Here is a 14,132-nt window from a genome sequence, read left to right as displayed (position 1 = left end):
TAATATATTTGTTTTAATTTGTTTATAATAATAAGGATAATTATGATTATATTGACATGTTCCATTTGCAGATATTGAGTAAAGCCTATTATTATCATCGTGTTTTAACCGTCCATCACGTTATTCCTCTTATTCTTTCTGTTCCCTCCTCTGGTTATCTCCTTTCTTCCTTCTTCTTCTCTTCTCATTATTTTGTTTTTCTTTTCCTTCTTCTCCTTGCCTTCCTTCTTTTTCTTAAATTTCACTTGTTCACTCTAAATATTCTCTACATTGTACCTGCTATGTTTTTTTTTCCATCTCTCTCTCTCTCTCATTCAATATTCTCCCGTATTGACATTACCCTCTCTCAAGCGAGATCAAACCCGGGCCAGGGCGTGATTAGCATAATCGATCTGGGGATCAATAGTACATTTAGCAACACGTTGGTCGTCAGTTCTCAAAAGCAGGATGGTGTAAAATTCTAACTACGAAGGATATCTAAATTCTGAATTTCACGGCCGTGTTCGTTAAATTATTTTTTATTTCCCCCCGTTTGTGATAATGTTTTCAATACTAAAAGAGGTAATTCTTATAATGCTAAAATTTCGACATTGTACCTTGGCAAGAGAGTGGGTGCATATGTGATTGTGGGTGGGGCGTAATCTGACTTTCTCTACTCCTACCCCCCCCCCCCCTCCCCTGAAATCTGATTGATGTTGACGATCTTACGCTCTAGTCTTTTTTGAAAGTTTGAAGTGGTGAGATTGATACAACTTTATTCATTTACGCCTACATTATGTTTTAATTAAGAGTTTACAAAATAAACCTCTCAAGTGTTAAAACAAAGATGACTATTTCATTAATATTTTTCGAGATTCTGATTTATTTAAGTATAAGTAGTCATTAAATCATGTGACAGTTAAAATTAACGAAATAGTGGGGAGAAAATGATAATGTCCCTAATACCACATTTTATTACTCTTGTAAAGACTGCAGTATGTTACAAGATGTCATAAAAATGCAAATTGGTATGAAGGGCGTGGGTGGAAATGCGATTCTTTGGCGGTTTAAGGAACAATCCCATATGGTGATAAGTCGAGAAATGTTTGCTCACTACATAGTCAACAAACCACTTGAGTCTTGCTTTCTCATCCTTGCTTTATTGTCGGGCTGTTGAGCAGTTTGGCTTCCCTTACAGGCCAGCCAAGATTGTGAACATATGCTGGATGACAAGACTGCACATACATGGATATATATACGTGGGGCTGTATTACATTAGCCGCTCCGGGGCGAGTGCGGGGATTGCCGAACAAGTCCTCCACTTCCTCGCCCGGTTGACTCAGGGGACGACTTTTCAAACGCCTCCGCCTCGGTTCTAACATCCATGACATGAGGGCAAAGGGCGAGCTCGGAGCCATGTTGGCTTAAGTCATACACCGTATCGGGGAAACGGTGAAGTAATGAGCTTCATTGACCAACAATTGCGCGGTAGTAACGACCAAAGGTTGGGTGAGGACCGGGGAGAGAGGCGGTGAGGATGGGGGCGGAATCTGGGACTTGGTTAGCGAGAAGTAGGGCAATGTGGGAGAAATTAGTGAACAGACGGACGAGGTTGTTGGGACGTGCGATATAATATGTGAGCATTTGGCACTACCTTGACATCATAAAACTAAATGAATGGTTATGAATGTTAAATGAACGGGTGATGGTTCTTGGAGGCATGTTTGATGCCTGAGCTAAAGGCACGTGAAACGAGAGAGGGAGACTGCCCTCTATCCAATATGGCGGCCATGCATGCGAGATGATGGCTTCCTTCCGTTTTCCTGTTATCGATACCAACAGTCATCGTTTGGAGTCGATCTCATGATGCGCGCTGCCATCACAACCCTCTCCTCTCTTCACAAGACATTTAAAAGAACAAGAAAAAAATACATATTGAAACTGAGAATAATGTTCTCTATTCATGACTGGTTGGGCTTTGTTCTGACAAAAACATTCCGAACATCCAAGACATCTATTAATTCTCGTCTTACGCCCTCAACTTCTTCATCCATCTGTCGCATACCTTAAGGTGTTCTAATGTAGTCCAATTATTCATTAGCATCCTCATTTCGTCTCGAAAACCCTTTAATTATGACCCGTTGGATCAATTTCACTTCATCAAATGCCTCCCTCAGCTCGCACTGTCTAATTAATACTTCTTATATTTCAAATTCAATGTTTGATTTTGTTTTCTTCTTCACAAGCTCGTTCCTGATTGCCTCTTAACTGCACTTGGGGTTCCCTTAAACATTCTCAATATTCATGAATTGATTTCTTTTTCCTCTTAGTTGAACTTTGCGTTGATCTTTTAATTTTTCTCGAAAGTCATTAACTATGGCTAACCTTTACCGCCAAACATAATCATTTTCACCCTCGATATCCTTTCATCCTCGACTAATTTGACCCTCCCCATGAAAGTTACGAGTGTAAGACTCTGTTCCTTTGTTCTTAGGGATGCTTCTAGCATTTGTAATTTAAAACATGACATACTTCTCGTTCTTTCACTCTCTGTTTCTTATCAAACACCAATTTCAACTCCGCTTTCACTTTGTCTCTGCCCCTTCGTCTGAGCAAACGTGCTAATTAAAACTCAATCGCAAAGGAGACTGGGAACACTGTTCAAACATTGCTCAAGTTCATTCAAGGCGTATTAACAGTGACTTATAAACCAGTGAGATCACGTAGAAATTAGCACATTCATCATCCATGATGGGTGTTCTGTAGGACCAGCCGAACCACCAAGCAAAGACCTTACACCCCTCAGGAGTGCATCCATCCATCATACCCCACTCACAATGGATGTTAATTGCGCTAATGTTCTTTTGTTTTTACCCCTCACGCTCCTTGCAACCTCTAAGCGCTGAAGTCATTCTATTCATAATATCTTGAGCTGATAAGCGTTATATTTGTAACAGTATCTAGCGAAGGTGTAAAAGAATGATTGAGAGGGAGAAACAGAAAGGGAGAGAGAGAGAGACAGAGACAGACAGAGAGAGACAGAGAGACAGAGAGAGATGAAATGTTAAATGGAGAGGGCATTGAAAGGAGTGTGAGAATGATATAGAAGTTTTGGGGGGTGAGAGAGAAGAAAAACGTCATTAGGGTTTGCAAAAAGCATGTTTTGATACAATAATACAGATAGAAGGAAAAAAGAGAGGGGAGAGAGGGAGACGTTTTGGGGAGTGTAAATAGATAGAAAGAGGGAGAGAGAGAGACAGAGAGAGAGAGAGAGAGAGAGAGCAAATAAATAAAAGGGATAGGGTAATATAGAGTAAACAAAAAAGAGGGGGCAAGGTTGTCAATTCTTCTTTACCCTCTTCATTCAGGAGATTCGAATTAATAACTAGGCCTATATCTTTACCATCTAAAATCAAGTCTTTATAATAGAAGTTGATTCAGTTAATGCTTGTAGCGCAAGAGTGTACGATTTCTTTTCTCCGTTTATCGGGTTAAGACTTTAAGAACCCCCTGTTGACTTCTTTTCCTTCCTCGGTCCTCCTTTTATAATGTCACTATTTGCACCTTGTCTGTAGGAGACACTGAAATGATCACCGACTGTCATGTTTTCTCGAGTCAATAATGAAGTCCCATTTTCAGAGGGCATTCATCAAATGCTAAAAGGCACGTAACTTTTTTTCTTTTCTTCGAGCAATGAGTAACGCTAAGAAGCGGGCGGCCCCCACCGCATCGGGACTTCAACGTCTCGCGATAATCAATAAACCTCGTCCTCTTCCCCCTCTCCTCCTTCACCGACTCCTCTCCCCTTCTTTCTTCTTCTTCGCCTCTCTTCTCCCCTTTTCTCCCGTGATCATCATCCAATACCCTTTATTTGTTCTAAGGTCTTAGGGTTGACCCTCGTCTACTTACGGGACTCAATTTTGACTTGCAAATTCGACATCAAGGCAGTGTGGCGGACTTGGACGCCGTGCGACTCGTCTTCTTTTCCATTAGCGCTACTATTAGCCGTGCCGGGACACCACGGCAAATACTTGACTAGCAGGGCGCAAACTACATCTCTTCGGTAACTTAATAGGAGTACAAACACAACTCGATCGAACATGTACGCGCGACAGTCTTCCCATCTCCTCTGCGCCGTCATTTCGTTTAGTGCTCGCCGAAAATGGGCCTTTTTGTCTTTATCACCAATTCATTATTCTCTCTAAGATGTGTTTTCCATGCTTTTTAGGGGCGCGATCCCTACTAGGGTGATTCTTCACTCATTTTCAATCACTGAAGTCTTGAACGGGCTTCCATCTCTCTCGCTAACCCCGACAGGCTTAGGAAAAAAACGTGCGCTCTCTTTTATCCCAACTCACATCATCTCATCCTCACCCCCCCCCCTCATTTATGCATCCCCCGTTGCCTAAAACGCCCTCAGTCGTTATATCGAACCGGTAAAAGGAAGGATGTTGGAAAGTGCTCAAATTTTCCGCAATCAATTCTTAAAGGGTAGTTTCCTTCCTTCGATCTCCTCCCCGAAGCCCGCCCCGAGTAAGCCCGCCCAACCGCATCCCTTGCCGTCGATCTTCGCCAAGAACCTGTTGGTGTTGTTTTTTACCCCCTCTCATTCTCTCTTGTCTAATTTTGGAAAAAACAACGATACTTTGATTGATACGAGAACAAATTTATTTTGACATAATTGTCTTATTTACAAGTTTGATTAATGGACTCAGTTAACAAAGTTCCTGTCGGTGTAAGGGTGGCGGAATAAATTAAGATGAAAAATCTAGGACGCAAAGTTGACTTCCATGCTAATTGCTTTAATACTCGGATAATGTTCACCGAGCGAAGTTGATCCGATAAACTTTGTTAATCAAGGGATTGCGTTAAAATTCCCTTTGTCATCATGGTCATGTTTGTTGCGCCATTTTAAAGACGAGCTAGAGCAAAGTACCGGACAGGCGATGATTGTTGGGAAGGAAATGTTGTAGCTCAAGTTAAATATTTGAGAACAACACAGAATAAATGAGTTAAACGTTTTTAACAACTAAAATAATTATCTCAACATGCGGTCCAATAATGCGATGATTACATTGACACTTCCTCTCTGATACATAACATTTCTTAAATGCCTTAACATGGCAAGATGTAAGTATGTAATTTCACGGCTCTTTGAAGAATGCCTTCAGATCTCATTCATCTGAATTTCTTTGTTTGTTTCTTTTATCCATCATAGATGTTGGAATGGAGACGATTCAAGTGACCACTCAGCACTGATATCACTTTTTTTAAAAGTGATTGAGCTATCCTTGGTCATTTGGTCATCGTTGTTGGACCGTTGGACCATCGGTTACGTGAAGCAACGACCGACGGCAGACGACAAGGCAAACCCGATACCGTTGAGGAGTATCGGTGTTAAATTTTCGCGCCATTTCCCGCTCTCTTTACACCAACGTCGCCTCATCACCGATCGAGAGATGGAGGCTGGACGAAGAGTTAAGTGAAGGGAATTGAAATCGTTCAACCCCTGTATTTATCTCCCCCTGCCTGCCCCCCCCCCCCCCTTTTTTCCTCCTCCTCCTCCCTCTCTCTCTCTCTCTCTCTCTACCTCTCTTTCTCAATCTATCTCATTGTCTTTGTCTGTCCCTTCCCCTTTATTGTATTGATATTCAGCTACCTTTTATCTCTGACTTTAGCTGTTTTCAATTGGCTATTTCTCTCTCCCTCTCTCTCTCTCTCTCTCTCTCTCTCTCTCTCATCTATCTATATACAATATTATATATAAATATAACCCAAAAAAATCCATTTGGATAATCCTCCATCACGGTAATATCACAATAATGATTTAAAAGTTGTTTCATTCATTATATATACATATATACATAATTTCTTTCCTCCCGCGTCCCCCGTCCCCCATTTCCCCTCTCTCTCCTTCAATCAGTCTATCCCTTTCTCAATCAAGATATTGATGTATCAATCAGCTCTTATCTCTACTTTTTGCTTCGTTTTACTCTTGTCTATGTATCTCTCTATTTAGATACCTATCCATCTATCTTTCTTTCTCTCTACCAATATATATATATATATATATATATATATATCTTTACTAACTTCTTTCCTTCTTTCTTTCTTTCTGTCTGGACAAATAACCTTTCGATTTACCTCTTACAGCAACCTCTCTTTCTCACTTTAACATCCTCACCCAACTTTTTGCCATTCTGTCCGCCCATTTAAATCTATTAATCTATTATCCATCAATCTATCAATCTATCAATCTATCAATCTATCAATCTATCCATCTATCAATCTATCAATCTATCCATCTATCCATCTATCAATCTATCAATCTATCAATCTATCAATCTATCCATCTATCAATCTATTAATCTATCCATCTATCAATCTATCAATCTATCAATCTATCCATCTATCAATCTATCAATCTATCAATATATCCATCTATCAATCTATCCATCTATCAATCTATCAATCTATCCATCTATCAATCTATCCATCTATCAATCTATCCATCTATCAATCTATCCATCTATCAATCTATCCATCTATCAATCTATCAACCTATCCATCTATCAATCTATCAATCTATCAATCTATCAATCTATCCATCTATCAATCTATCCATCTATTAATCTTTTAATCTATCCATCTATCAATCTATCCATCTATCAATCTATCCATCTATCAATCTATCCATCTATCAATCTAACCATCTATTAATCTATCCATCTATCAATCTATCAATCTATCCATCTATCCATCTATCAATCTATCAATCTATCAATCTATTAATCAATCAATCTATTTATGTATCTATAAGTATACGTATTTTGTATCTATCTATCTATCTATCTAAATATATGTTTATCTTTATACCTATATAAATTATATGTCTATCTATCTATCTTTCTATTTCTATCTCTCTCGTTTTCTCTCTTTAATTTTGTTCTCTCTCGCTCTGTCTTTCTGTCCCCTTTTGCTACCGCCAAATCAGGCGTATTTCCGGCGGCATCGCGTATGTGTAACCCTACCTCCCGTTCGGCTCTTAATAAAAGATTTTTTCCTTCTTATTCGTCTTCTTCTCCTTCCTTTCTCTGATATTGTCCCTCTCCTCAGACTTTTCTTGAACTTCTTCGTGTAAGAGAATCCTTACCCATCTACAGGAGATGGCCTCTCAATGATGTCCTCGCTTTCATCAGCATACTTCTCTATTTTGTTTCAATAGGATATCTTGTATAGGGGCGTCATTTCAATTAGACCATTTGCACGAGGTTTGTCGTGTTTGTTGGGATTTACATGGCGTGATTATCTGAATACTGAGAAATTACATTTGCCATCGCTATTAAGCTTCGTGTTTCCCCCTTTTCCATACAACTTTGAAATGTGAAAGTTGTACAGCCAAACATCCTTCTCCTAGCTCCTCCCGATCCCTCCTCCTCCTTCTAGTTGGTTAAATATTCTACTCGTGTTATAACTTGAAAAAAAAAAATCGGAATTTTCTTATAAGGCTTACACAAGCGCAAGTTTCGGAGAGACCGCCCCAACCTTTTAATCATGTTAGATGCAAAATGAAATGACGACATGAATTACGATAATTGTTTTAATTAAATTCACGGAGATAAAAATTGTCACTGATCAAAACCACCCCAATTTTCTTTTTGAAATGTAGACATGAATGCCCTCGATAATTATGTTGTTGAGGGTCTCTGCAGGGCATGTTCAAAATATGAGATTTACATAAGTGTTGCGCATTTTCTAGAGAGTGCCATGAATAAAATATTGTAAGAAATGCTCGGTTAATGAAGGAAGCAACGTGCTTTAGCTAGGTTTTCTCCTCGAGTACCCCGATATTAAGAGTAAACCTAACATTGAGCTGGGACATTGAGGCCAAGCGCATGATCCATGCCCGAGTTCAGGTCTTTATTAGTATTTGCTTAGCCCTCTCTCCTGGAGCGGGGTGCTCTCGCCACTTGCACGGGGCTCCGTCGGCCAATTAAGTCGGCGCGTGGCCGATACAATACCCCCACAATGTTTGGCTCTAAATCGAGCGAGAGAAGAAAAAAAGGGGAGAAAACATAATAGTGACCAAATCCCCACCTCAATCGACAAAGCTAAACTCTCCAATCCTATTCACGATTCTCGCTTTCCCGTCTTTTCTTCCTCTGTTTGAAAAACCGTACGGCCACTGAAACGATTTGCTTCCGACTTAGGCTCAACTTTTTAATAATCACAACTTACACAATTCACGCGCGTGGCAAAGCTAAGCTTTTCGTATTGACTGCCTCCCGTCTTAGACACACATACCATTGACAGGCCCGATCTCAACTAAAAGAACCCCTTTTCTTATCCAGTTTCCTGTCCAAGCTCTGTGTAAAGAATTTCCTTTTGGAGAGTAGCGGGATAATTTTGGTTAATTGACGCCGAGCCGGGGTAATCTTAATTTCATTTTGAAAGCACGGAAGCCTCTTGATAAGACAATATTAAGATCATCTTTTTAATACGGCAATTGAGAAGACCCAATAAGACGGTTTCTCACGCAGCGCTACAAACATCATCTGTAGACAGAGATAATATTATGTTTGAACCGAGTCATTTCTCGTTATCATTTTTTTTCTTCAAAAGATATCATAGAAATTATATTGATTTTCTAAAGTAGGCTATCTGAAATTGGATAGTCTGTCACGAGAAACTAACTGCTTACGAAGTAAACCAATTGTGCCGTATTGCCATAATGAAAGAGTCTTGGAAACATATTCAATCAGTAAAAAATTAAAAAGATCATTCAAGAATCATAACGTTCGACCCATAACTTTAGTTTTAATGCACACAATAATATCGTGGTTGGAAAAAAATATCCCATGTGGCTCAGTGGTAAGTACACGGTTATGGAAATTGAGGGGTATGGGTTCGAACCTATTCAAAGTGCTGCAGGATGAGCATCAATGTTGTCAAATACAAGGTATAAGTCACTCTTTCTCTGTCTGCTTTTCTATGCAAAACGCCACAGGTGAAATCAGATCCAATCCATACACGGAAAGCAGTCAGAAACTATACTTGGGCGGTTTCTTCACTTCCCTGTGATGAATGTCGTGTTTTAGAGCACAGGCACAGCAAAATACAAAAATGATAATAATAAGAGGTGTCAAACGAAACATTTTCTCTCCTCTGCCACTCTCCACCCAGGTGTTTAATGCGCGCGCATCACGTAGGATGCGAAAAAATGCACACACCTGTAAACTGATCGCATGTCCTGCAAGGGGAGTGGAGAGTGTATCAGTGGAGAATCGTAAGCAATGCAATCTAATCCAATGACACGGGTACATTATACTCTGAAGCGCTTTGATTAGTTATTTGATTAGTTACTTGTTTAAAACAAAAGTGGTGTTAGTAGTACCATCAGTTGAATTGTTATTTTGAATTGTTTTATCGTTTTACCTGTGCGAGGCATGCGGTGAACACTGTCAACAGTGGTAGTAGTGGAAGGAGGATAAGGAAAGGCTGACCCACCTACGAACAAAAATATGGAGGAAGATGGAAATTACTTCAATATGTTGGTGATAATAAAAACGTTACGTATTCTGATGACAGGTCTATCACCAGAGTCAAAATTATTGCTGTCAAGCTAAGTTTGATATACCATGAACTTTCCATCCTCAATCCTTCATCCATTCTCTCCCCCCCCCCCCGCCCTCTCTTTCTCTCTCTCTCTCTCTCTCTCTCTCTCTCTCTCTCTTTTCACTTATTTCTATTGATTTGTCTTCTTCTTCTTCTTCTTCTTCTTCTTTTTCTTCTTTTATTTCTTCCTCTATTTCTTTCTGGTTATGTATTATAAATCTTAATATATCATTAGTCATATAATATTATCATACGGTTATTATTAATACTATTATTATTATCATCATCATCATCATTATTACTATTTGTTTTGATTCCGCCCCCCCCCCCCCCCCCCCCTTCTCCTCCTCCCATCTTCCTCCAATCTCTAATTTTCTTATATATATATATATATAGCAAACGTCGAGAGAGGGCGTGCTCGTACATACCTGATGGATTCGTGTCCAGAGTGGTCTGATGGTCTGCAGTGTTGTATTTGTTGTCATCCAGATTGCTCTTGGCCCCTGGTGTATAACCTGCAGATGGGAATAAGGATGGGAGATAATTGAAAGGGAGAGTAAAATAAAGTGACATGGAGATGGAAATTAAAACTTATTTTAGAAAATTGAGGGCGATCAAGACAAAAGAAATCGACAACCAAGAAGAAAAGGAAGACAAAGGTGGAGGAGGAGGAGAAGAAGACGGAGAAGAAGAAGAAGAAATAAGAATATAATGAGGAAGAAGATTAAGAAGAAGAAGAAGAAGAAGAAACATTCCATATTCCCCAATAATGTAAAATAATAGATAAGGATTCTAATGTGATAACTCCAAAATCCAAAATACTAACTGATTCCAAATTTCCCCAGTTACGTTATAAATATTTGAAACATCTTTACATTTGGCATTCCCCTAATGTATCGATAAAAAAGCGCAGCAGGGATGTTTTACAGAAATGGGGTGGGTTTTTAATGAACTCGATGGAATTCAAGTATTGTAAGACATTCTATCAGCTCTGAGGATCTTGGCAGAACATTTGTTTGTTCTTGGAGTTTTCTCTGCGCATGGCTGTTGACCTCCATTAACCGTGTCACAAATCGATCTAATTTTTGTTCTTTCATAATTATCCATTTCAATTTTTACTCTTTTTTATATAAATAGTCATGATGATGTTCAGGTTAATCTACTGCGGATGTCTAATGACCCCCGGGGCTAATATGTTATATATTGCGCATGTGCGATGACCTACGTACCTTGAGAGGAGGGTGGGTTCCTCGGGCTGGGCTGCAGCGCTTTGTCTATATCATCTGACGTTAGATTAGGCAGTGGAGCTGCAGAAAATTTAGACAAAAATTGTAAAATTATAGATGAGTATGAAATCAAAAGGTCCATCTATAATTGGTCGGGTATAACGACTTAACGAGGGAAATTTGAATCAGCTAGTTTCGTACTTTTTTGTAATTGACTTATTCTTCATCTAGTAAAAGCCCATACTACGATTAATTATCATAAATTAATTGAAAAAGAAAATTAAAGTTGCAGAGCAAAAGAGCAAGAGAATATCAGCATGATCACGTGACAATTACCACCCAATACACTGAGACTTACTTGTAGTTCAAAGCTTCGAATCTAATGAGAGAATATTCATAGATTACAAAATATAATTCTGTCAACAAAACATTGAAATATTATATTTTTTATTCCAACGAGAAAGGTTCGAAGCTCCGATTAATTTGTCAAGTCTGTTTTGCATTTCAAACCAAAGAGCTTTAAATATGGTTACTGAGAATATGAAATGGTAATTTTTATTATCTAAATATAATGATTGAAGACATTGATATTCATGTGAAGGCTGTATTTTTGCCAACAGTATGCAAGTATAGTTGTATAATTATTAAATTAATTAATATTAAGTCAATAATAGCAAACAGATTCTGATTGCAACAGTCTGGTTAAAGCAAGAGATCAATGTAGAAATTTGAAATATCAAGCGCTAAAGCATGAACAAAATTAAGTAAACATAATCTAGCTGTGACTGTTTGATGAATGTGTCATCTTTTTACAGGTAAACATAAAACAAGATAAAACAAACGAACAAATCAAAGCAAGATTAGAAATAAAAATACAGCCCTCTCTCTTAATATGCAAAGGAAATTAAACCCTCGGTCATCTCAACACACCAAATTTGATTTTCTTTGATAGATACCCATGTAATAGCATGTCAGGTTAAACATGAACTTTATGAACTTCTCCCACACACTCTGCTCTGAAATCGATTCATCTGTCAAGTAAAAAAGTCATCGAGATTTATCCTTTTAACAAGAAAGAAGCGCGTGTAATTTTGATTTGAGCGCGCGTTTTTTCCCTCCCTTCTCAATAAGCGACGAGAGACGAGATTGTGATGTAAGTCATATCAATTAATTTCTAACCATAAGAGAGGGGGAGGGAGACGTTCGATAGCGCCGCTACTCGAGGGCCAACCTCTCAAAGAATGCGATTAATACAAATTTCGTCGGAGAAAGGCCACTTCTACTCCGGAGAAGTTATTGGGGGTAAGGTCCACTTTTTATGACACCTCCTTCACTTAAAGGTATTCCCCCTTATGTTAGCGATTGCTCTTGCCCCTTAGCTTCATAGAATTCAAATGACTGTCGCTGAAGCCAATGAAACAAGGTCATAAATATGTGGGCGTCAGACTGATGTTCAAACATTGTCGCAAAATGTCGCAATTTGTAATAATTTTAACATGAGTGCTTGCTTGTTTTTTATGAAAGGCCGTGTGTTTGGATGTAAATCGAGGCATATTATATTACGGCTGCCATATGTTTTATGATATTATGAGTCTGCCTTTGGATTTTCATGTAGAGAAATACATTTGTAATTAATTGTTGGAAGCCATCAAATTACTAAAAGCCTCTTCTTTCTATTCCATTTTTTTAATAACAACATTCAAGAACCATCCTTCAAACATTTAACGGATAAGGTCTGATGGACTTCATTATTGTGATCACGGTTCGACTTTTAAAGCAAGGCTGCCATCTACGGTATAACTGAAACACTTTGTTCAGATGTTGATTATAAAAAGCAGTTCATTGGTATAGAAAGTAAAGCACCCAATTTTTGAAATTGAGTTGTGTGCTATCGGCAATATTGTAGCATAATGTGTTCTGATATCTAAACCTCACATGAATTTTATCCAAAGATTATAACAAATCTTGCAATCGTTTTTTAAAAGATGTCTGACGCATGTAATGTTTTGAATTGTTTGCCTGCCTGATTGTTACCGAATATTCATGTTGTTCAATCATTCGGAATGCTCCAGCGTGATCGTACAAGACAAACGTTTTTAGAGCTAAGCAGTAGAGCGCCATCTATGTGTCACCTGCTATATAGGTTGGTTCTCTGCTTCAAAGCTGTACACTTCCCACTTTCAAAAGACTCCCTCAAAAATGAAAAACAAAAAAACGGATGGATTGCCAAAAATATATAATACTTAAATACTCTGTATATTATAGCGTATTATATGTTATGATTATTTAACTTGATAGTCAGTTTATTAATTTATATATGTTTTGTTCGTTTTTACTTGTTTCAAAGTGTCATTATAGGATGACTTTCAGAGACATTAGTTGATTTACAACGTGATCCTGTTGCTATGAATTTGTAATGTTAATCGTGTTTATAATAACGTATTGTAGCATTGTCATTCCTGCCTTGCAACAGCACTGACAGGGTGGATGGCGAAAGATTGAGGCACGAAAGTTTCATAAGAACTGTATCCAGAACTCGACCCTGGTGAAAAAAATAAAAGGGTATAGTTTTCTCTCTGAACATGCCACATACTCGTCTTGCGCAACGAAGGGCAATCTAACTTGTCTTCGAGGCTCTACCGTAAATCTCCCCCTGTTTTTGAGTACCCTTGTGGGGTTTAAAGATAAAGTCAGTTATGGTCACCAAATGCCGTTGTATAATTAACTGATTAGAGGTTTTGTGAAAACGTCGATTTTTCAGAACAAAAGAACGATATTGCATAATTATTGTAAATTTGTTTGGAATTAGCAAAATGACAAGTAACTTTTAATCAGTCTTGGAGAAAATCACAAAGAGTAGCAGGCACTGCACAACGATGCGGGTACATGGGACTAGAGGACAATTTGACATCCTTATTTGGTCCAAAAGAGTTAAACCATTACTACTAGTATTCATATTTGAAACTATGAGGCATTTCAAGGGTGTTATGATCCTATGGTATTTCATCCCTGGGGAAAAATTAATAAGCTCACCAATATTCTTTTTCGCCCTAACCAGAACTTAACCTTCTTTCTCCTTAAGAAGTGGGAGGGAAGTAGCTTGTTAGCGAAGCTTGTATTACGAGGCATCGTCCCGATAGATCCCTTAATTGCGTTCGTGACACGTACGGTAAGGCTAGGGGGATTTGGGCCGGGCTTACATGCAGAGAGATACACGACGTCCGGTTTAGCTAGACGCCATCTTGTTTTTCCTGAAACTTTCGCTTTTTCATCTCTTAATTAAACCGGTAATAACAACTGCTGTTTCTGTTC

The 14,132-nt window shown here is 38.6% G+C and overlaps 1 protein-coding gene across 6 annotated transcripts in view; it reads right to left on the bottom strand.

Annotated features, from left to right (window-relative positions):
* Positions 1-14,132, bottom strand: part of LOC115917879 (transcriptional regulator Erg-like) — a 91,557-nt gene that overhangs the window by 53,128 nt on the left and 24,297 nt on the right. For 5 of the 6 annotated variants that reach the window (XM_011674541.2, XM_011674534.2, XM_030978228.1 and 2 more), the window contains exons 4-6: positions 10,824-10,901; positions 10,023-10,109; positions 9,415-9,486 (exon numbers count right to left, since the gene is read on the bottom strand). In XM_011674541.2, the coding sequence (XP_011672843.1) occupies positions 9,415-9,486; positions 10,023-10,109; positions 10,824-10,901 (237 nt within the window). The remainder of the gene's footprint in view (positions 1-9,414; positions 9,487-10,022; positions 10,110-10,823; positions 10,902-14,132) is intronic. The other variant, XM_030978230.1, reaches the window with a different exon arrangement.

Source organism: Strongylocentrotus purpuratus, unplaced genomic scaffold (assembly GCF_000002235.5).
Source record: "Strongylocentrotus purpuratus isolate Spur 01 unplaced genomic scaffold, Spur_5.0 spur5_scaffold_1, whole genome shotgun sequence".
NCBI classification, from domain to species: Eukaryota; Metazoa; Echinodermata; class Echinoidea; order Camarodonta; family Strongylocentrotidae; genus Strongylocentrotus; species Strongylocentrotus purpuratus.
Note: the sequence above shows the minus strand (reverse complement) of the source record. Positions and strands in the feature narration are given on the sequence as shown.